This window comes from Diabrotica virgifera, chromosome 6 (assembly GCF_917563875.1).
Source record: "Diabrotica virgifera virgifera chromosome 6, PGI_DIABVI_V3a".
In the NCBI taxonomy this organism is placed as follows: Eukaryota; Metazoa; Arthropoda; class Insecta; order Coleoptera; family Chrysomelidae; genus Diabrotica; species Diabrotica virgifera.
This window is the reverse complement of record NC_065448.1, coordinates 204,213,145-204,237,633: the sequence shown is the minus strand read 5'-3', so window position 1 is coordinate 204,237,633 and position 24,489 is coordinate 204,213,145. Positions and strand designations below refer to the sequence as shown.

General features: G+C 30.9%; 2 protein-coding genes across 4 annotated transcripts in view; both read right to left on the bottom strand.

Moving 5' to 3' along the window:
- LOC126886279 (inter-alpha-trypsin inhibitor heavy chain H4-like) overlaps window positions 1-24,489 on the bottom strand; it is a 111,822-nt gene that overhangs the window by 80,783 nt on the left and 6,550 nt on the right. The gene's annotated exons all lie outside the window — the stretch shown is intronic.
- LOC126886682 (antichymotrypsin-2-like) overlaps window positions 850-24,489 on the bottom strand; it is a 34,693-nt gene continuing 11,053 nt past the window's right edge. The window contains exons 1-2 of one of the 3 annotated variants that reach the window (XM_050653680.1): window positions 13,871-14,031; window positions 850-2,200 (exon numbers count right to left, since the gene is read on the bottom strand). In XM_050653680.1, the coding sequence (XP_050509637.1) occupies window positions 1,003-2,187 (1,185 nt within the window). In that variant the 5' untranslated portion in view covers window positions 2,188-2,200; window positions 13,871-14,031 and the 3' untranslated portion in view covers window positions 850-1,002. Of the gene's footprint in view, window positions 2,201-11,093; window positions 11,268-13,870; window positions 14,032-24,489 lie in introns of those variants that run through there. The other 2 variants (XM_050653678.1, XM_050653679.1) reach the window with 2 other exon arrangements.

The window sequence follows — 24,489 nt, the reverse complement described above, 5'->3', positions numbered from 1 at the left end:
TTAATAATTTTGTTCTCATTGAGACATGTTACAGATGTGGTCTATAAAAGAGCGTCCGACAAGAAAATCTGTAGTTTTTCAACTAAAAATTTTAAAATTTTCCAGTACAATATACTTAAATAAAGGTACTGGTTATGGTTATACATTGATAGTACCTGCAGTTTTCTTTGTTGACTTTTTGATGGTTATAGGCGTTATCCAGAGTCCTTTTCATTTTATTGGAATATCTTCTCCATTTAGTTACCTATTGAAGGTATATTTTTGTGAGATTGGGGGTCCCATTTTTATTATTTCTGCAAGACTTTCCTCTGGTCAACTGGCTCTTTATTTTTTATGGATTTAATTTGGTTTTCTATTTGTTCTTTTCTTATACTTACTACTGAGCGCTGCACATTATACATATTCCTAGATTATTTCTACTGGTTTACATGTTCTATTCATTTATACATCCTACTGGTATGTATATTCAGCTCTTTGGATAATCATTGATACAAGCAAGTTTTACCTCAGGTTTCTGATAAATCTTTATGTTTCTGAGGATCATCTACTTCCACCTAGAGATTCCATCTCTTTGAATCTTCGTTCCCACTTGTAGTTTTTATTTTTTTTAGCGGTAATCATATTTTCGTATTTTGTTTGCTCTTGACGATATTTATTTTTATTGTTTTCTTCTTTTGTGCCAAGCCATTTGTACTACGTATTCCTTTTTTTTCATTTCTGCTTCCAGTTTATTCTTCCATACTGGGTTGGATTTTTTTCAGATTTTTCTTGTTGTTTCTCGTTTGTGAAATACAATTTTGTGAAAAGTAAAGTAGATAAACATAAATAAAACATAAAGTTTGAGTATATTAAATGAGTTTATTATATTTATCAGAATAATACATACATATTTTATATAATAAATAACACATAATTGTAGAGATATAAAAAAAGAGTATATAAATAACACATAAAGATAATTATAGGAACTATCCATAAAATTGTAGTGTCATGACGATAATCCTAAGGACTGTATTTTCCAGCAAATAATATAACGCTATTATATTTAATAAAGTATATGAAAGGATGGTCGGCGAAAAACTTAATTGAATCTCGAGGAAAGTAACCTCCAAAAATCTTATCCTGTAAAAGAGCAGTGACAGCAGCTGCTTCGACGCCACTTTCAGCAACTTTGATGAAAGCTTTTTGAATTACCTCCGAAACATATAACTCTTTGGCGTTCTTTGCCAATCCACTAAGATCAGCGTCAAATTTAAATATTTTTCGTACACCTAAAGATTGAAGAATGGTTTTCAAATTCAACTCGGTTTCAACGGTAAACTTTGGTAGCCTTAAATATACAGACACTTCAGTATATGGTTGAGGTTCAAATACTTTTTCAATGTTATTTTCTAAAGCAGATATACCATCCTTTTTATTAGGTAAAGCAACACTAAACGTAAGGCCATTACTTTGGAACGGAATTTCCAAAAATTGTGTATCGAGTTCTTTATTTTCAGAATGTTTAAATACTTCAGTTATTGCCATTGTTTGTTGATCTATTTGTTCGGATGCTGTTTTGTAGAACTTATCTATTACAGTGTTATAATATGGAAAAACAGCAGACCATTCAGCGCTTAGATATAAAGCATTAATTAAAGCCATTTTGGTGTCGCCGGTAATATGCTCAGGTTTAATTATATTTTTAATTTTTTTGTTTGTTTGGCTTTCCACCCACTGGTTAATTATGTTAGCGGCTTTTGCACTGTCTAAAAAGTCTACTTGGTCAAGCCCTGATGCGTAAATGCTTTCAGCGGTCTTTTTAAAATCATCTTCTAGCTTGACACCTTTGGCTACATATATTTTATTAGCTGAAGCTAATACTGCGACCCTATTGTTGATTTTAAGTTGTGGTAAAAGTTCCCTAAATCCTTGTTGGATAGTTTCGTGTGATTCTGGAAGGTGTAGTACAGATAAAAGTTCACTTCTAGTGTCACCTTTTGCTCCTTCAGAGGTCAGCGCTAATACGGTTTCAGCAGAAAAAGGACTGAAAATAATACTTCCATTCTTAGTTTTAAGAATTTCTTTGTACACATTTGACGTTAATTTTTGGTTTGCAAATGCTAATTGTTCAATTGGACTTTGTGCGTCTGATATTGCTGCTAGTGCTGTGGTTATAGCAAATGCTAAAATGATTGCCCGCTTCATCGTGATCTGTTTTCTGAAAATGAAAGAGAAATACGTTTAATTCCATAAAGTAAAATGTGTTGATTTAGTTCTAGTCATCTAAATATACCAACATTAGCAGGATATAAAGTTTATTTGTACTATTTACATTTTAAAGAGATTGAGTAAAAACAAAAAAAAAAGATTCTCCCCTAATTTAAATAACTAAAGTTAAGTTCAATCGAATTGTTTTTGGTCCCAGAATATGTGATTTAATTTATGACCTGCCTTTTGTTAAACCCTGTATATATATATATATATATATATATATATATATATATATATATATATATATATTTATACATCTATTGTATATGAGAAAATACGACTAAATAAATAAATTTTACAATATTATGGTTACAGTATTAGGTTAATTATTTTGAGTTTGAATTCAAGGTTATGTATTCTTATTAAAATCAACTCTGGTTTTAAATTGTGTAATAGATATGAATTAGCGATATATAATTTTGATGAATGGAAAATCCAATATATTTAAATAAACAATATACATATAACTGGTTACGGCAAAACAAAACACGAAGCGATCAGAATTAGTGGAAAAATGCTGAGATACGTTACTGGGAAAATGCCGTAACAAATATGCTTGACGTATTACAGAGTACCTAGCTACTCTACTTGTTATGTATTTATTTATTAACTTATTTAGTTATACTTATTTATTTAGTAACATAAAAATTAGCACAGGGAAATCGGGACTTCCCAATAACTAGGTATTTGATAAGTTTTTCGTTAATATACAATATACACACACCCAAACTTATATGGAATCACCATGTATTTCAAAGTAATATTTATTTCTTTTGAAAAAACTTGTTATTGTTGCGAAGAATAAAGCTTTTTATTGAAAATAAACGAATATATAAGACAATCGGATAGTATTTACACCAAAAATAACAAAATTCAGTTTGGCAACACTGTGTGAATGTTGATAGTAACATATCCTTTTTAAGATAAACACAACTGTAATTTAGTCCACACAAATTAATATATTTTTTTTGCCAACAAAAATGAGATTTTTCAACCAAATAATGTTTCAAATATGATGTGCAAAAAAATTTTTAATTGGGTTCTGCTAATGGGCTTGCTCTTTTTGTCATTAAAGTAAAAAAAACTTCAATTTCACTCATTAAATCATTATTGTTCGGTTATCGTCTTAATTATTTTAACTACTAATATCCGTCGAGTAATTCTAAATGATTAATAGGTTGTTAAAACAGTTTATCTGTAGCGGCTTCTGGAATATCTTAAAAATATCGAATTTCATTGATAAAATTCGCATATCCCACCGATCTTCGCTTCGACCATACAGCTCGGTACGGTATAGGTTATTTGCTTGGCAAAATCGAAAATATGCCTGATGTGGGGTTATAGAACTTACAACGAGGAAAGATTATTGGTCTTGTGGAGAAAGTAAATTGCATGATAATGGACCTCTACATACCATTAGAATGACGACAGACATTATTGAAGCAGAAGGTATCCCTTGTTTGGAGTGGCCGGCTTGCTCACCCGAGCTGAACCCTATGGAGTATTTGTGGGATATGCTTAAAAGAAAAATTAGAGCTCGCCGGGATAATCCACAAAACACCGCACGGCTAGTACAAGCTGCTCTTAAAGGATGGAGCAACCTACCACAACAAAATATTGATAAGTTGATTAGGAGCGTGCCCAAGCAAACTGAAGCTTGCATAAGGACTAGAGGTGATAACACTGACTACCGCAAAATAAAATAAAAAAATAAAAACAATTTATATATTATTCGTTTTACATTGAATTTTTGTATGCTATTGACTTTAAAACAACTACTTTCAATTTGTTTGTTAAATACTTTATTGTTTTATTTAATTGTTATGTACTTGTTATTAAATTGCTTTAAAATAAATATTGCTTGACTTCGTGTGTTTGTTTTTTTAAATTCACGCGAAATAGTAAGAAATATCAGATGATTTCATATAAGTTTGTGTGTGTGTAGGTATACCTATAGTAAGAAAACATAGGTTTTCTGCGGATATTTCGGCGTTGTTTTTTTTTAATCTTAACAACTTGGTGTAAAAAATTTATACCAGCAAATAATGTCCAATTGTAGACGGGGCAAATAATAATCTATCGCATATACGCGAAGTGGGGAATTTCGAAGTAGTAGACAGATTTGTATCCTGGGGCTCCCTGATAACAGTGAAAACTAACAATGGCGATTGATCCTCAGGAATCAAGCGGACTAGCAATAGTAACAATGGATTCAACCGCAACAGCTTAATTAATTAAAATATGAAAAGATCGAACAATAAAAATGAATACTAAGCTCAGGTTGGTCAATGCCCTTACTGTTCATATTGCTATATACAGTGCGCTGGAATAAGTGTTACCCCCCTTATTAACATCTTTATTTTTAGCACATAAGCGAAAAGCTCGGACAGGTCGATTTTTAAAATAATCATAGTATATTATAGCATCAATTTTTCGAACTTTACACGATCCCTCTTCAGGTGAAAGGCATAACTTCGACTTTTTTAAATGGGAAAATACATCACGTGTACACCTCATTTAAAAGATTTTGAAATGCTGATTACAAAAATGTATAATACTTTACTCCTATTTGAGAGCGTAGGCGCAAAATTTCGGTCGAATTCTTTTTAAACGCATCCATTTTTTTCGAATTGTGAGAAAACTAATAAGTATTTTTGAAAAATTTAAAAGCAGAGTGAAAGATTAGATTATTATGAAGGGCTGAAAGTCCCTTAGACTAATAGACCTGGGTCCCGCGTACCAAAAAAGTTGATTAACATCAAGCTGAAAATTTGTTAATAGCTTAACGGTGTCTAGTCGGACAAAATTTGATGTATGGGAACATTGGAACAGGGGAAGTTTTAATTATGGGACAGGTTAAAAATTTGGAACGTCAGACTACCAAAACGTTCCATGTATTTTTAGGACAGACCTTCCAATTGATTTGTTACCATTTCATTAAACTCTCATGCAAAAATCAGACTGGTGCTTATCACCAACTGGGCATTTTAATGAGTGGAACACGAAGAACATGTCAAATGACAGGAATCGTGTTGGTTAGTAATAGCAGTCTGATTTTTGCATGAGAGTTTAATGAAAGGGTAACAAATCAATTGGATGTTCTGTCCGACAAAATACATGGGACGTTTTCGTAATCTGACGTTCCAAATTTTTAAACTGTTCAACAATTAAATCTTTCCCTGTTCCAGTGTTCCCGTATATCAAAGTTTGTCCGACTAGACACCGTTAAGCTATTAACCAATTTTCAGCTTGCTATTAATCAACTTTTTTTGGTACGCGGGATCCAGGCCTACAAACAAAAAGTTTGTGTTGAATGATATAGTCCAGGAACCAAAGCTTTTCACCTCGCAATTTTTACAGAATGGATCAATTTGCTTGAAAATTTGAAAATAAGTAGTGGATAGTCCATGGATCAAAATCTATATGATGCCGACAGGCGCTTTTACCATGGGGGTGGTTGTCACCCCATCTCGGGAGTGGAAATTTTTAATTACATGTTGACCGCAAAAGTTAATATAATAAAAACATTCATTCTAAGCAAAAAAATTGCAAACATTCGTTATTCGCTTTAAACTTCAGTTTTTTAAAAACTAATCATTCTAAGCCAGTAAAACTTCTAGAATCTATTAATAATACATAAATAAAGAAGAATAAATAAGGCCAATGACTAAAATACCGATAACTTACATTATTATGCTTCCAATTGGATTTTTCCTTTTTTTTTTTCAAAAAAATATATTAATTTCTTAACCGTAACTTTTTTACTTTTTATCTTAGAAAGTTCGTTTACAAAAAAATTTTGTAGGTTTTTACAAGATCTATAAGGCTATCAATATTAAATCCTTTTAAAATTCTCAGTCACAAAAAGAGGTGGCATTCAATGGTTTGGTAAAGGTGGTTTTTGCATGATATTACAAGTTTTAATTGCCAATAGCTCACTCAATTTGTACTGTAAAAAGAAATTTTTGCAAACCAATTTCTTAGGAATTAAATAAGCTACAATTTCATATTTAAATATTTTTTCGTATCTCTGATGCTAATCTTTATATTCTGAAGAAAATGGCATTTTTTACCAAACTACAAAAACTCGTTATTCGCTTTTAATTCCATTTTTTTTAAGTAATCATTCTAAGCCGATCAAACCTCTAGAACCTATCAACAATATACAAATCAAGAAAACCAAATCGGGTCAATGACAAATTTTAATTAGGGTGGTGATTAGGGTTTTTTACGATAACTTTTAGGTTGAGAAAAATAGGGACTGACATTCTTTTCATTATAAGTCACTTAATTTTTTAGCTAGAGATTTTTTTTTTATTTCTAGAGATACATATTTTTAAATAATTTAAATTAGTTTCAACAAGTTATCCTCGAAAAATGCATAGTTTTCCCGTCTTTTGACTTTGAAACTACAATATTTAGCATTTGACGAAGAAGAGCTAACATATAACAAAGTATAGCTCGATTACTATTGGTCTTTTGTTTATTTGGTCTTTGGTTTTGTTTAATTTTTGAAAAGGTACATTTTTTTTAAGTAAAGTTGTTTTGATAAAACGAAAACTTTTTGAGTTATTAGCAGAAAACTGATTAAAAATTAACATTGATTTTTTCGATATAAAACTAACACTTTCGATAGCGAATAAATCGAAAACTATTAATTTTATCAAAAAAATGTATAGAACGTTTTTTGCTTATAATGAATGTTTTTAGCAACTCTTTCAGTCAAAATATAATAAAAATTTCCACTCCCGAGATGGCGTGGCAACCACCCCCATGGTAAAAGCGCCTGTTCACATGATATAGATTTTGATCCTTGCACTATCCACTACTTATTCTCAAATTTTCAAGCAAATCGATCCATTCTGTAAAAATTGCGAGGTTTTGTCCTATTTTAAGCTTCATTACTTGGACTAATATATTTGAAATTAAAAATTAGACTAAATTTTCTCTTTTTCTCACCCGTTTAACTTATTAAAATAAACATTATAGAAGTTCTTAGGGACTCTTAACTCTCGATAATACTGTAATATTTCATTCTGGGTTTAAATTTTTCAAAAATACTTATAAGTTTACACAGGATTCGAAAAAAATGAATGAATTTAAAAATAATTCGACCGAAATTTTGCGCCTACGCTCTCAAATAGGATTAAAGTGTTATACATTTTTATAATCAGTATTTCAAAAGCTTTGAAATGAAGAATCACATGATGTACTTTTCCATTAAAAAAAATCAAAGTTATGCCTGTCACCTGAAGAGGGGTCGCGTAAAGTTCGAAACATTGATGCTATAATATAGTATGATTATTTTAAGAATCGACCTGCCCAAGCGTTTTGCTTATGTGCTAAAAATAAATAAGTTAATAAGGGGGGTATCACTTTTTCCGGCGCACTGTATGAAGCTAAAACATGGACGTAAAAATTGACAAAACATAGAAGTAAGATCAAAACCTTCGAAATGTGGATCTACAGAAGAATTCTACGGGTGTATTGGACAGGACAGGAGACATAACCAACCTGTCAATTCTGGAAGAGATTCATATAAAAGACAGGCTATTAAAAGTCTAAAACGATCATACCTAAATTAATTCGGCCACATAGTCATAAGAATGAGGATCATGGAACTATTGGTGGTAGAAAGCCGAAGACCAAGAGGAAGATCTCCAACATGATGGTCAGACCAAATGAAGACCCTGGTGGGAAAATTCCAACATGAAGCCGTCCATCTGGCAAAGAATCGTAACCAATGAAGACAGCAAGCTAACAATATTTAAAGTGTCACCAGTCCCTGAGAAGGGCTCAAGAAATGAGGAGAGAGAAGCATGAAAAATGCATTTTTTCCAATTTTCGATTGATATTAGAAATGTCTGTACTTAAATATTGAATATAAACTTTTTCCCGTTAAGTAATGGAAAAACTTTTACGAAAATTCTACAAGAAGATTAACTAGACCAGAAAGGAATTCAAACCTAGACTATCAACAGTTAGAAACAGAACAGGAGAAATAATTAGTGATCAGGACGAGATACTACAAAGGTGGGTCGAATAAGAAGTTAGATGAGGTTGCAAGAAGCAGAAATACAGCTCGAAGACATGGACGACGAAAGAGAGAAAGATAATATTCCAACAGAGGAAGAAGTCATTACATAGCCGTTACGGGCCGTGCGGGAAAATTTACTTTCACGCACGCCGTGCGGGAAAGTGCAACTTTCTCTTTTAACACAGCCGTAGAAAAAATAATTTTTATAACCAAAGATTGTTTTGCAAAGTTACTGTTATTTTAAACTAATATAAAGAATTAGAATAACTTTTAAACTATTACTCCTGGACGAAATATTTTTTTATGACTTAACCATGACGTCTTGATGACGCCATATATTTCTCTTTTTTTTAATAGGAACCTATATTTTTTCTGTCAAACTTAAGTAGACAGTGGAATTCTAAAAACGATGATATGTATCATAGTCCTGTCGCCAGGGGGGGGGGGGGGGTACAACGGCCTTCTTAATTCAGATGTACTTACCCAAGTTTTTTTTATGTATTTTGGCCCGTAGAATACGAATTTTTTGGGTAACAGTTGATCCGGATGTCGATAAGATTGTTATAAACAAAGAAGTTGAGGAATTACATGACAGCGATTTCTCGCAAAACAAAACATTTTTTTGTATTTTTTGGGTCATTCTAACCAAAAAATGTTCCTACAAGTTTTTTCGTAGGATGCATAGTTTTCGAGATAAACGCGTCTGAACTTTCAAAAAATCGAAAAATTGCAATTTTTGAACCCGAATAACCTTTGAATAAAAAATAAAATAGCAATTCTGCTTACCAGCTTTAAAAGTTTGAGTCAAATTATATCTGTTTTGAATATTTGCATTGCTACAAATTTATTTTTTGATTGTTAAAAAAAGCTATAAACACATAATGTTTCCCGTGCCTAATACATGCGTTTTAACGCATGCTACGTAGAAATAGCCCCGCTTGCACTCTTATCTCCTCTACCTACTCGTTTGATTTTAAATGAGAAATCATTGAAAACATCACTCAAGCACTAGGTGTTTATAGCTTTGTTTTAACAATAAAATAATAAATTTTTAGCAATACAAATAATTAAAACCGATATAATTTGACTTGAACTTTCAAATGCGGTAAGCAGAATTGCTATTTTATTTTTTAATCAAAAGTTAAAAATAGTTAATTTATAATAAATAGTTAATAAAGTAATTATAAAAATGCCACAAGGAAATAGCTTCAGAACAACAAAAAGTTATTCGGGTTCAAAAATTGCAATTTTTCGATTTTTTGAAAGTTCAACCCCGTTTATCTCGAAAACTATGTATCCTACGAAGAAAATTGTAGGAACATTTTTTGGTTAGAATGGCCCAAAAAATACAAAAAAATGTTTTGTTTTGCGAGAAATCGCTGTTATGTGATTCCTCAACTTCTTGGTTTATAACAATCTTATCGACATCCGGATCAACTGTTACCCAAAAAATTCGTGTTCTACAAGTCAAAATACATAAAAAAAACTTGGGTAAGTCCATCTGAATACAGGAGGCCTTTGTACCCCCCCTGGTGACAGGACTATCACTATTGCTCTAAAATTAGTAGTTTTTTATATACAAGGTGTTAATATTCAAAAAAGTAGTTGAACAGTTTCAAGAGAAACTAAACTTACGTGCATAGAAATCGGCCCACTTAAAAGTTTGGTTATTTTTGATGTCTCGTAATTCCTAAACCTGATGGCCGATTTAAGTGACTTTTTTAATATGTTATAGCCTGATTCTTTAACAATACCGATGCAACAATATTGTTGCTAAAAGGTAAATTTTCATTTTATACCGGATGTACGAATCAAATTGTGTTTTTGCTTTATAAACGTATGTTTTGCAAACGTTTCCGAGATACGAGATGTTAAATTTTTTTTTACAAACTGACGATTTATTTATTGCTTTAAAACCAATTGAGATAGGCAAATGAAATTTGGTAGGTTCTAAGAGAAAGTTACTGCGGATTTTTTAAATAAAATTAAGAACTTTATATTTACCATTGGCGCATACGGGATTTAAATCGCTTATAATGTATCTAAAATGTTTATATTCGTTTGCACGCCAATGGTGAACATAAAATTCTTAGTTTTATGTCAAAAAATGCGCAATAACTATGTCTTAAAATCTACCAAATTTTATTTGCATATCTTAACTGGTTTTAGAAAAATAAATAAATCGTCAGTTTGTAAGAAAAAATTCAACATCCCGTATCTCGGAGATGAAACATTTGAAAACATACGTTTATAAAACAAACTGTCATTATTTTGCATGCAGAATTACCCCTTAAAATGTGTCGCACTTATTTAGAAACACGGTGTATTGATGAAGAACATGTCTAGTTGTTAAAGTACCTAACTTTTTTATTATCCAACATAAACGAATGAATTAAAAAACAGAATGTTAAAAAATCTTGAGGCTATAGTGGGGTTTTATTTTCAGTATCTTATAAGTGCTAGAATATTCCACAGCGTGAGGCGAACTTTGTAAAAAAACACAGTTTGATTCGTACACCCGGTATACAATGAAAATTTACCTGTTTAGCAACAATATTATTACATTGGTATTGCTAAATAATCAGGCTATAACACATTAAAAAAATCACTTAAATCGGCTAACAGGTTTAGAAAATACGAGACATCAAAAATGGCCAAATTTTTAAGTGGGCCGATTTCTATGCACGTAAGTTTATGTTAATTTTTAACATCACAAATAAAAGTGATTTATTTCTATTAAATAACATGGAGAACATTCTAGAATAAATATATCAATACTGACTAAATAATAAAACGTACTTACAGATATTTTTAGTAGATAACGCGTTCTTTGCTTTAGATGTCAACTTTTCAAATGTGGGTATGAGCACAGGTAAAACACTGAATTATCTTAAATTGAATATAAAAGCAATCGAACTAAAACCCGTGTCACGGAGCAGACAGTTAAATATTCGAAAACCAATCGATATTCCCATATTCACAAATAAAAAACGTGTTTAGCAAAAAAATGGAATTTACAGTGAGGTTTAGATAATAATAAAATCCGATTGAGAAAAGTCTTTAGATGGATGTATATTATTCAAACGCCCAAGTCGGGTGTTGTGGTCAAAATACGAAATAATACTAGATTAAACAAAAATGTTGTTGCCTAGCAAAAAATTATTCTAATAATTTATTTAATCTGACTCATTTATATCGGCAATTCAGACATGTATTATAGATTTTAAAGTAGAAGACTTTAAAATGATATTGCCAATATTGATGAGTTGCGTTCCTGGGACGACTTTACTAAAAAATAATTCATTCGATTACATGAAATCAACCTCAACTCAAGAATATCCGCCACAAAAAATCATAGCATATGATCTGTCTTTAAAAAGACAACGGAATGCAACGGTGGCAGTAAAATTCTCGCGCTAGAGATTCCATAGTAAATCACGAGGGAAAACCAGGAAAAAACCTCGTGATACTACCCCGACATCGTAAGTATTTGGGCTTACATTTAATTTACTCTCAAAACTAATACCAAATTCTGACTTTAAAATAATATATGCTATTTTAAATTATAAATAATATTAATAATACATAGATATTATATAAATAATACTAAAATATAAAATATGTACTAACTCGATATGTTACTGACTTACTAATCGTGGTATTTTCTTTCTATTGACTTCCTCTTTTAGTATGGGTAACCATGTCCTACTGCATTCTACCGAGGAATTTGCGACACAATTGTTTTCATTTAGCATAATTAGAGCCGCTTCTTTGATTTTTCTCTTTTTACTATCTGTTTCTTTTAGGACTATACTTGAATCTCTCCACTGAACTCTATGTTCATTATCCCATGCGTGTTAACATATTTGAGATCTATCAAATTCTCTATTTCTAATATAAGACTGATGTTCATTTATTCTAACGTTTAATGGTCTTGATGTTTCACCTAAATAAAATTATTCGCATTCACAAGGTATTTTATAAATACAATTCTTTGTTCTTTCTTGTTCATTGTTAGGTTTAGTTTTAGATAGAATAGATCTCAATGTGTTTGTTGTTTTGAATGTTGTTGAAATGTTGAATTTATTTCCTATTGTTTTAAGTTTCTCGGATAGTCCTTTTATATATGGTATTGATATTTTCCTCGTATTATTTCTTGTGGATGTTATAGGATCCCATATCACAAATACTTACGATGTCGGGATAGTATCACGAGGTTTTTTCCTGATTTTAACCCGTGATTTACTATGGAATCTCTAGCGCGAGAATTTTACTGCCACCGTTGCATTCCGTTGTCTTTTTAAAGACAGATCACATGCTATGATTTTTTGTGGCGGATATTCTTGAGTTGAGGTTGATTTCATGTAATCGAATGAACTATCTTTTAGTAAAGTCGTCCCAGGAACGCAACTCATCAATATTGGCAATATCTTTTTAAAGTCTTCTTAAAATGTATAATACATGTCTGAATTGCCGATATAAATGAGTCACATTAAATAAATTATTAGATTAATTTTTTGCTAAGCAACAACATTTTTGTTTAATCTAGTATTATTTTGTATTTTGACAACGACACCCAACTTGGGCGTCGAAACCTTAATAAAATTATTTATTTGGTAAAATTGTGGCTTATTTCCCATTGAAAATAGTTGATCTCAACCAACATATCGAAGAACAAATACATAAAGAAGTCCAGAAAGTAGAAAGACAAGGACAACTTAACACTACATAAAAATGAAGAGAGCTAGAGAAAATTATGAGGAACATCATAGAACAACAACTGAAGACCGATGCTTCCCCTAAAATCAAACAATTGATAACACAAAAAATAAGTCATTGATATTGGAAAGGAGGAAATACAAGAATAGAAATGAATAACAATACAACAACATAAATAAAACAACCAAACAAAAAATTAAAGAAGCAAAGGGATTGTGGCTATCAGAAAAATTTGTAGAAATAGAAAGAGTAGAAACACAACAAATTACAACAGTAGACAGATTTAACATATATAGGCAAATTAAAGAAATAGATGGCATATACAAAAAAGAGGCATTGGAAACATTATGGACAAAAACAACAAAATAATAATTGAAAGTGCAGAGAAAATAAATGGATGCGAAAAATACATAAATGAGTTATTTATAGACTACGAAAGAATGGAGATAATAAAGCCAAAAGGTAGAAATCGACCTACAATTACCAAAGGCGAAATTGGAAAATCTCTAAAACGTATAAAAAATAATAAGGCCATGTGTCCAAGATCATCAAATTATATTGGTTATATAGTTGATAAGGAGTAGAAATTAAAAATAAGAGATATGAGTAAGAAATTCCACTAAATTCTCTACCTAAACTCTACTTCTATTTTTTCTGTCGTTTTTTTTGCAAAATAATTAGAAAGTTTAAACACATACTTATGCATTAGCATGTATCTTACAAATTTTTCAGCATATCATGTTAAACATAAAAATCTAGATCTAGGTTGGTTGTGGATTTATGTCACTAAGTTAATTCTAATTAATGCAAAAAGCGTTATTTTCATGCACAAGCAATACGGAAGTATAATATATTACTCACCTTATGTTATTAATCCACTTTTTTCACAGTTATATACATAAAAACATAATATATTATTCACAACGTTATTTTAATAAACAAGCATTACACACTTTTATACTATAATTGGTGCATTGGCGCAAAATTTCATGCCAATGCTTTTTAAATGAATTAATTTTTTCGATTTCTGAAAAACTAATAAATATTTTTAAAAAATTTAAACGCAGAATAAAAGATTACGTTATTACCGAGGGCCGAAAGTGCCTTAGAATAAACAGAAAGTTTCTCTTTTGAAAGAGATATTTGAAATTAAAAATCACACTCAATTTTCTCTTTTTTCAGGGACTTTTGGTCTTCGGGAATAATGTAATGTTACATTCTGCGTTTAAATTTTTCAAAAATATTTATTAGTTTGTCCAGAATTTGAAAAGAATGATTAATTAGTTTATCATTATTATAATAAAAAAACCTATCAATAGCTGTAGTCATGGAGTTATGTTACAACAACTAAAGCAAGTAACCGATAGACTCAGTTTAAGGATAAAATATGTGAAAAAAAAAAATGATGACCAATCTCGTCTCCAACGAGCTAGTGAAAACTATAAATTGCCCATAAAAGTTAAATTTGGGACACGAAATAACATTAACGCGAGACAACCAGTCATCTGAACTACTTAGAGGAGAAAGTTTAGGTTGAGCTAATCGTGAGACGTACTTAAAACAAAGGTCTCAATCCATTTAAAACGAAAAGCTTTCAATCAGTGTGTTTTACCAGCCCTCAGATAAGGAGCAAATACCTTAACTCTTCTTACGAAGCAAAAACATTAGCTCATCCGAGAAATCAGTGCTTAGAAAAAGCTTAAAAAATAAATTAAGAAACGGGGAAGTTCATATACGAACTGGAGCGCAAGACATTATCGAACATATTACACGGCAATGGAGATAAGCTGGACATGTTTCAAGAATAAAAGACAGCAGACAAAAAGTTGCTTGAGAAGAGACCACGGGCCGACAAGCGTAGCTGAGAAGAGCCCCAACATGATGGACCGACGACCTCAAAAGAATTGCGGCTAGTTGGATAAGAGGAGCAGACAGGGGCGTCATTTGACAGAGTCAGGGGGGCATTTGCCCCCTCTGACCCTGAAAATGGCTTAAATTTACAAAAAATACATCAATTTTATTACTATAGTATTGTATACTGTATTGTATACAGGGTGCGCCAAACCTCTGGTTTTCTTTGATTACGGCTAAATTATGGGATATACAAAAAAATGTTTTTAACAAAATTAATCTATGTTGAAGCCGTCTATAATTTAAAATTATTTTTGATTATACAGGGTGAGTCAGAACGACGGTACGAACCAAAGTTATGTTTTTTTAAATGGAATACCCTATAGATTAAATCATTTTTAAATATATTTTTTAAAAATATTAAGAATTTATATAAGGTATTATAGGCCTAAAGTTAACAATTTTCGAAATATTTACACTTTTTTTGAGAAAAATGGTTATATTCAAAGAGCTGTGAATTAGGCTTTCAAGGGAATAAAAATTTAAATGACATGTCAAAATTTTTTTAGTATACTGTTATTTTTAAATAAATTAACATATTTGACATATATCCATAAAATATACAGTGTGATCACTATTTGCAAATACAAAATTTTCTCATTTTTTTAAATAGGACACCCTGTATATTAGTATTGCTTTTTGTAGTAAATATTACAACCTTTCTTTTGGCATAAAGTTATGTGTACCTAGCATGCTTCGTTTTGTAGATATTTAAAAAAAACTATAGATTTTACGTTTTTGCGGATTTTTTATTAAAAATTTTTTTTGCAAAAAAAATAATTATAATCCGGTTTTAGAAACATACATTAAAATATCAAATATGAAAATAAAAACGTAATTAAAGATTAAAGTAAATCGTATACTAGTACAATTCAATTGATTGAATAACTTAAAATTATTTTACAAAAAATATTTTACCATACTAATGAATGCATAAATTAGTTACTAAATTAAATAAACAACCAAATTTGATTTCTACCATAGTAATTTTTCTACCACAGCAACTTTCCTGTACCAAATTAATTGTTAGTTGTATTGTATTTACGAGTAAGATCAGTTAAACTTTTAATTTACCTTTTAAATTTACTTACATCTTGAAAACATAATAATGATAAAGTATGCTTTGAAACAAATGAATGTTAAATGTATCAGCCAAATTAGTTATTAATATAAATAGTATTAAATGTTGTCACAATAGCTGGTAATACTTTTGTAGTTGAAATTTTTGTAACAATTTTTATATTTTAAATTTTAATTTTTCAACCGAACAATTGGTGGATATGACATTTGTTTTGGGCGAAACCATTAGAAATTATTACCAGCTTTTGTGACACGACTACATAGATACTATTTACTTCATAATATACTTCTATAACGTTCATTTTTTCAAAGCATACTTTATACGTTCTCAAGATGTAGGTAAATTAGAAAGTTATTAACTGATCTTACTCATAAATACAATTTAACTAAAAAAATTGGGCACAATAAAGTTACTAGGGTAGAAAAATTTTTAGGGTTGATTTTAAAATTGGTTGTTTAATTTAATAATTAATTTATCCACATTAATTACTTATTAGTACGGTAGAATATTGTTTGTAACATAATTTTAAAGTTATTAAATTCAATTAAGTTGCACTTGCATACGTTTTATTTTAATCTTTAATTACGTTTTTATTTTCATCTTTGATATTTTAGTGTATGTTTCTAAAATCAGATTATAATTTTTTTTTGCAAAAAAATTTAATTAAAATTATCGCCGATATAAAATATCCACGAAACGTAAAATCTACAGTTCTTTTTTAAATATTTACAAAACCAAACATGCTATCTACATACAACCTTATACCAAAAGAAAGGTTGTAATATTTACTACAAAATGCAATACTAATATATAGGGTGTTCCATTTAAAAAAAATGAGAAAATTTTGTATTTGCAAATAGTGATCACACTGTATATTTTATGGCTATAAGTAAAAGATATTAAATTATTTCAAAAAGGCCACTGTATTATAAAAACTTTGACCTACCACTTAAATTTTTATTACCTTGGAAACATAATCCACAGTCCCATAAATATTACCATTTTTCTCAATAAAAATGTAAATATTTCGAAAATTATTAACTTTAGGCCTATAAGACCTTATACAAACTTTTCATATTTTTCAAAACTGTATTTAAAAATGATCTAATATATAGAGTGTTCCATTTAAAAAAACATAACTTTGGTTCGTACACTTCGCGTCAAAAAAAACTGGTACACTTTTTTTTCCCAATGTAAACCTGTGTTCAGACTGGACACAATGGCTCAAGAATCACGGCGTTGTTGCCAGCACAGATAATGGAATTGCACTAAATCTAAATACAAAAAATAACGTTCAAAAATCATGGTGGTGAATCGTAGAACGGGCCATAGGTAACTCAATGTAAAATTCTAAACTGTTAAATTCCTGCTTCCCTAATCATTTTACAACAAATATCATGAGAAGCTATTTGTATGGGATTAAAATCTGTATTAAAAACAAAAGCTAAAATTGTTCTAGGATTTAAACACATTCCAACATTTTGAAAAATACCTACATTTGCCGCAGTAGGCATGTGTGTAAAAGTTAGGCCCACGTTATTATTTACCTTATTGTTCGCACACTATTGACTGAATAAAACATCTTTATTATTATTACTTTCTCCTCAACTGAGGCTATCTTATCAATTTTATTATTTTTTTAAACAAGAAATGATAAAATATAATTTTTGACAGTTCCAATTGTCAATATTTATAATAACTTCACTGTGATGGAACGCAACCGATACGCATTATGGTAATGTGTGTGGCCTAACTTTGGCGTATTTCTGTGAAAAATTCTTATTATATTTCTCATGATTCGAAAAAACAATGAATACATTTAATAAAATACATTGAAATTTTTGACAGGCGACATTTTCCGCCTATGTGCTTAATATTTCAGCAGTTTCGAATTTTATTCTAATACATAATATTTAAGTTTCACAATTGTTCACTGTGAAAGTTATTCATTTTGTATTAATTTCAAATTTTAATTTTTCCAGTGTGTTTTATTTACTAGTATCCCACAACTTTACGAGAAACCCTTCACATTTCTCGATTTTAAATTAAACATAATAATTTAATGTCATGTCTAGAGTTATTATCTGTCATTCATGTCATATCTGTCATAAATTATAATAGAACACGAATTAATTTATGGGTACTTAATTGAGATGATGGAACATTACAAAATTAATAAGATAATTTTTTAGGATGCATTTTTAAATAAATGTGACTGACTAATCGAGAATGCTCGATGTTGTTTTAATTTTTAGTAAACCTACTAAAAACTTGCGGTCTGCCGCACAGCCCTGCTTTTACCTGGTTTGATATAATATTTTAGTTGAACTGGCAACGTTGCCTAGAAATAAGAATGACGTATGTGACAAGACCAATTTACACAACTAGAAAAACACGATTTTCGGTTATAAGACTTGTACCAGTTTTTTTTTACGCGAAGTGTACCGTCGTTCTGACTCACCCTGTATAATCGGAAATAATTTTACATTATAGACAGTTTTGATATACATTGGTTTTGTTAAAAACATTTTTTTGTATATCCCATATTTTAGCCGTAATTAAAGAAAACCAGAGGTTTGGCGCACCCTGTATATAATACTTGCCCCCCCCCCCAATCAAAATTTCAAATGACGCCCTGGGAGCAGAACAGAAATAGATGGATATCTCGAGACGAGGACTATGTTCAATAATGGACGTAGGCCGCCTCATCATCCTATTATTATGTTCATTATCAGCAATCAGAGATTACTGATGATTATATATTTTTTAAGTTATCTCGGTTTTATTTCCGTCGAAATTGAGCCCCTAGAGCAGGGGTGGGCAAAAGGCGGCCCGCGGGCCGGATCCGGCCCTTTTGCTTACTTTATCCGGCCGCTGAACAATCCCGCAAGCTTTTTTTAAGAGCATAGGCGCAATGCTTTTTAAATGCGTTCATTTTTTTCGAATTCTGAGAAAATTATACTTCCGAGGGCCGAAAGTCCCTGAAAACTTCTACAATGCTTATTTTAGTAAGTCGCAGGGGTGAAAAAAAAAAGAAAAAAATTAGTGTGACTTTTTAATTTTAGATATCTCATTCAAAAGAAACTTTTTGTTTATTCTAAGAGACTTTTGGCCCTCGGTAATAATGTAATCTCTCCTTTTGCATTTAAATTTTTCAAAAATATTTATTAGTTTTCTCAGGATTAGCAAAAAAGGATTGCATTTAAAAATCAGTCCTCCAAAGATCCGTATTTTTGCGCCTACGCTCTTAATCTCTTTTATGCGATTTTGTTGAAATCAACAGTATTAGTGTTTGTAGTGTTCATATAAATAATGAATCTATATCTTCTGCTTTTCTTAAAAGCGTCTGTGTGTTTAACCCGGTCTAGGCTCGAATATTTTTCGGTCAGCGTATTTGTCGTCTACAAGGACCCTCTTCCTTCGATTTTACCCTTCAAAATCAGCTGCTGCACCATCTTACAACAACGTACTTATCATTTATTAGTATGTGCCCTTTCTCCTTGCTGTCTTTCTCCCTTTAATGATGGTCAAATTTCTCTGTTCCTTCCCATGCTGTGCAACATTATTTCGTTCGTAATATGATCCGTCCATGGTATTTTCAAAATTCTCCTAAAAAGCCACATCTCAAAAGCTTCCAGCTTTCTCACTAAGTTAGCAATAACAATCCAATAACGAAGAATAGAGTGGACATAACATTTTTATTATCATCCCGGTTTTTGATAGGGCTCTCCGCCTTAAGGTTCCCAGTTTCCAGCTTCGTCCGTCGTTGCATTCGCCAGGATGGAGGTTCCTTTCCTACATTGTCTTCTGAATGCCACTCAGCCAGGATTTTTTCGGCTTTCCTCTCTGCATGTTTTCCTTGGCGTTCATTTTAAAATTTGTTTTGGCAGCCTGTCGTCGTCCATTCTTTCTACATGACCATACCACATACGTTACACCTTTGAATTTCGACTATGATGGTTGACTTGACATAACATTTTACCATCCGATATCAGATTTGCAGATTAAAGCTTTGGTTGCTCAGAAATTTCCTCATCTTCAAAAAGGCTTCTCTTGAATTTCTGAATTTCATTTTTTTATCTGTATCCCTGTTATGGCTTAATATAATGGACCATATCAAAAATTTCGTAATTTTACTGAGAACAAATTGTTCGCATATACACACAAGTGAGACAATTTATTATTATTATTATTATTATTTATTATTAACAGTCAAATGTATTTGTCCAAATGTTTTAGAATTATACTTATAGTATTTATGTCAAAAAACTTTCTGGGGCAGAGAAAAACCTCCACCAAAAACATTAGCGTGTCCGCAGCGTACATACTGGGTATAGGTCTCTAGCCCGGGACACATGTTGAAAATTTTATTTTGGCCCGCGCTTAAAAGTATTTGCCCATCCCTGCCCTAGAGTCTGATCTGACGCATAGCATGAGTTATCACAATATTTATTTTAATAGTTATTTTTATAGTCATTTTTATTTTAATTTTAGCCCTCATCGAAATTCCAGCAGTATTTCAGAAGTCTTTGAAGAACAGTCTTCCAGGCAGGATAATTTAGCTAGGACATAAGAAATTCTGTCGCAAGAGGAAAGTTTAAAAAACTTTCAACAGCTTAACATTGACCTAATAACTTTTTTAGCCATGATGATTTTTCTAGCACCTCAATTTCTACTTATATTTTTTGTTTTTCATAACGTCACAAAATGTTAAAATTTTCTCCTCTTGTTTGTATTGATGGAAAAAAATTGATCATTCATTGGGATATGTATAATGTACATACTTATCATACTTATATATTTACATACTTAGTTTCTCTTATCTCTATATTTCAAAAGCTACAATCTTTTACACCTAGTATTAGTTAAATCATGTACATGACACTATAACAAAATACTAAAGAGCTCATACGTAACCGAAATTTCGTATTACGTGTTGTTAAAATTTCTTTCAAAAAAGCCTTTCTCGTCTGCTGAATGTACGCCCATGGTTATTTGGTAGCCACTCCCGATCAGCGACCTTGTGAAGTATTCTACACACTATGCTCCTCCACTATCAAAACGATTGTAACTTATGTTTGTTTATATTGTTATGCAATCAGAAGTCTTTCACTTTGGCATAGCAACAACATATTTTATTTAGTTAATCTCCTTAGGCGAAAATGATAAACAAAATGATACCAGATTTCTGTAAAATTAAAGAAAATAATGCTGTGGGAATTTTATTTAAGAGTGGCCTTACACAGAGACAATGCTAGACACTATTTCAAGAAAGACCTTTTTGGGCCCTTAATAATTTGCTCAATAAACACAGCACTTCTAGCTTCTACTCAAGAAGATTGATGGACTGATGGTGTTGTTGAGAGCTGTAAGGCACATCAAAGAAACATGAAACGTAAATTACGTTTCATGGAAATAATACACTTCTAAACAAATATACGTCCGGCCATTTATGAAAGTCTCCGAAAATAAAAATGTGTCATGAGCATGAATCACACTCGTTTCATTGGTAGGCGGACTTTGAGATTTGTTTAGCAGTGTTTTATTTTCATGAAACATGTTTTACGTTTCATGTTTCATGTTTGTTTGGTGTGCGGTTTGCCTTAGGAAGCATATCTGGATCTGAACATAAGGAAAACCAAAATACCCATAATAAGTAAACAACAGAATATAAAACCGTCTATATACGTACATAAATACACTGCGGTACAAAAAAATCGATCCACTAAAAATTTGGTCATTTTTGATGTTTCGAATTTCCTAAACCTGTTGTCCGATTTAAGTGATTTTTTACCACGTTATAGCCTTATTCATTGACAATATCGCTGTAATAATATTGTTGCTAGACAGTCAAACTGTCATTGTATACCGGGTGTACGAATCAAACTGTGTTTTTTTTTCTCAAAGTTCGCATCACCCTGTGGATTATTCTAGCATTTATAAAATACTGAAATTAAAACCCAACTATAGACTCAGGTTTTCTTAACATTTTGTCTTTCGATTCATTCGCTTATGTTGGATAATAAAAAAGTTAGGTACTTTAACAACTGGCCATGTTCGTCAGCAGTACAGGGTGTTTCTAAATAAGTGCGACAAACTTTAAGGGGTAATTTTACATGAGAAAATAATGGCAATTTGCTTTATAATCATATGTCCGCAAACGCTTCTTTTCCGAGATACGGGATGTTCAATTTTTTGAAGTTATACTTCTTTACCGGCGATAGAGGGTGATTCTTTTATATGTTAAAACCTATCAGCCCGGCGCATGCGCATTATAACTTTATTCTGATTGGATGTTCAAATGACATGTCAAAAATTATCCGATATGGCAGCTGTGGTTTGGAGGTAAAGGTAAAGGTAAACAAATGTATAATATATTAGTTTTATTGTTGTGAGGACAGAAACAAAAAAGTTTATAATATTGTAGTGACTTTTAAATAGTTTTTAAAAGCAACAGGTACGTAATAATTGTTAATGTATCATGGTATAAACCTACCTTTTTGATCTGCCAAAATACATAGTATGTAATACTTTTATTTATATAATTTGATTACCATCAAAATTTCTATCAATATTCACCTAATATATTGTTTTTTGACTCTATGTTTTGTTGTATTTTTTCAATTCTAAATCATTTCAATTCAAAATTAAAATAATTTGATCAATTTTCAAAATATCAAAATATCACAAGTTTAATCCGTTTAGTTTCCGTTTAATCTTCGTAAATAATGACACATAGTGTCCGTGGCTAAGCGGAGAAGCCGAATGAATTCCAATACCAACCGCTCTTATCAGCGCTGGTTCGAGTCCCAATAGAAACTTTCTTTTTTGTTTTTTTTAATACATTTTATGATTGTAAGTATATTTATTATATAATTGTATTTTCAGAAAATACGTATTTAGTTAAAAAAATTTTCGACAATTAATGTTCAGACATCATTTGTGGCTTGTTTAATGTGTTTGTGTGTGTTTTATTCTTTTATTATTTTAATTTTTGGCACTGTTCTAATAAAAATGTTTGAGAAGTAGTAAGTATAAATTAGTTTAATATTTAAACAAAATATAAATAAAAAGTATATTAATTTCGTTTAAATCATATAATAGAAGTATAACTTCTTACGTGCGTACAAAGTACACACACATTCTTTTTTTACAAACTGACGATTTATTTATTGCTTTAAAACCAGTTGAGATATGCAAATCAAATTTGGTAAGTTTTAAGACGTAGTTATTGCACATTTTTTGACATACAATTAAGAATTTAATATTCACCATTGGTGCGCAAACGGGTATTATGACCGATAATTTTACCCGTACGCACGCCAATGGTGAATATACAATTTTTAATTGTATGTTAAAAATGTGTAATAACTACGTCTTGAAACCCACCAAATTTCATTTGCATATCTTAACTGGTTTTAAAGAAATAAATAAATCGTCAGTTTGTAAAAAAAATTGAACATCCCGTATCTCGGAAACGAAGCGTTTGCGGACATATGATTATAAAGCAAATTGTCATTATTTTCTCATGTAAAATTACCCCTTAAAGTTTGTCGCACTTATTTAGAAAACACCCTGTACGAATGACGAACATGGCCAGTTGTTAAATTATCTAACTTCTTTATTATCCAACATAAGCGAATGAATCGAAAGATATGTTAAGAATGTTAAGAAAACCTAAGGCTATATACTCCGGTCAACTTACGCATCCGAGGCTACAAAAATTACCATCAAGCTGAAAATTGGCAGGATTGTTAAAAATACCATCATAAATGAAATCTAAAAAGTCCTTATAAATCCGACCCCTGCTAAAAATTTTACGCGGGGTCAAAGTCACCAAATATGGTTTTTAGCGATTTTCAGCGAAACGGTAAGTTTTATCGTAAAATTAGCCCTAACAAAAAATATAGATTAGATATAAAATTATCTATAAAAAATGCCTTATTACTTTTTTTCCTGGGAGCCACCGTTTTTGAGATATAACGATTCAAAAAGTGGTAATCGTCATAATATGCGCAAACTTTCCACACCACCTTTGAGGTAGTGTACTTAGCGCGTTTTTTAACGTGGTTTCCCCAGTAGGCCTATTCCACGGATCTGTTATGATTCTGTTTAATTTATTGGCAAGGGTTAAAAATGATAAAACTTTATATAAAGCGGTATAAATTAAAAAAAGGGAAATTTATCAAACTGGTTCATAATTTTCTAATACTTCTGCTTCCCTTGTTCTTCTTCTCATTGTTCTTCTTCCTCTTCTTCATCTTCTAGTTCTTCTTCTTCTTCTTGTTCTTCTTCTTCTTGTTCATCTTCTTCTTGTTCATCCTGGGTTTTTTCACGCTCTTCATTACATTCCTGGCCGCAAAATAAGCATTGTTTTTTAAAACAAAAAGCTGGTTCACTTACACGTGCTCTATTAAAAGGAGGACTTTTGGTCGATGTACTGGCTTCTTGTTTTTCACATTGTCTTTTAATAGCTGCAGCAATAGAA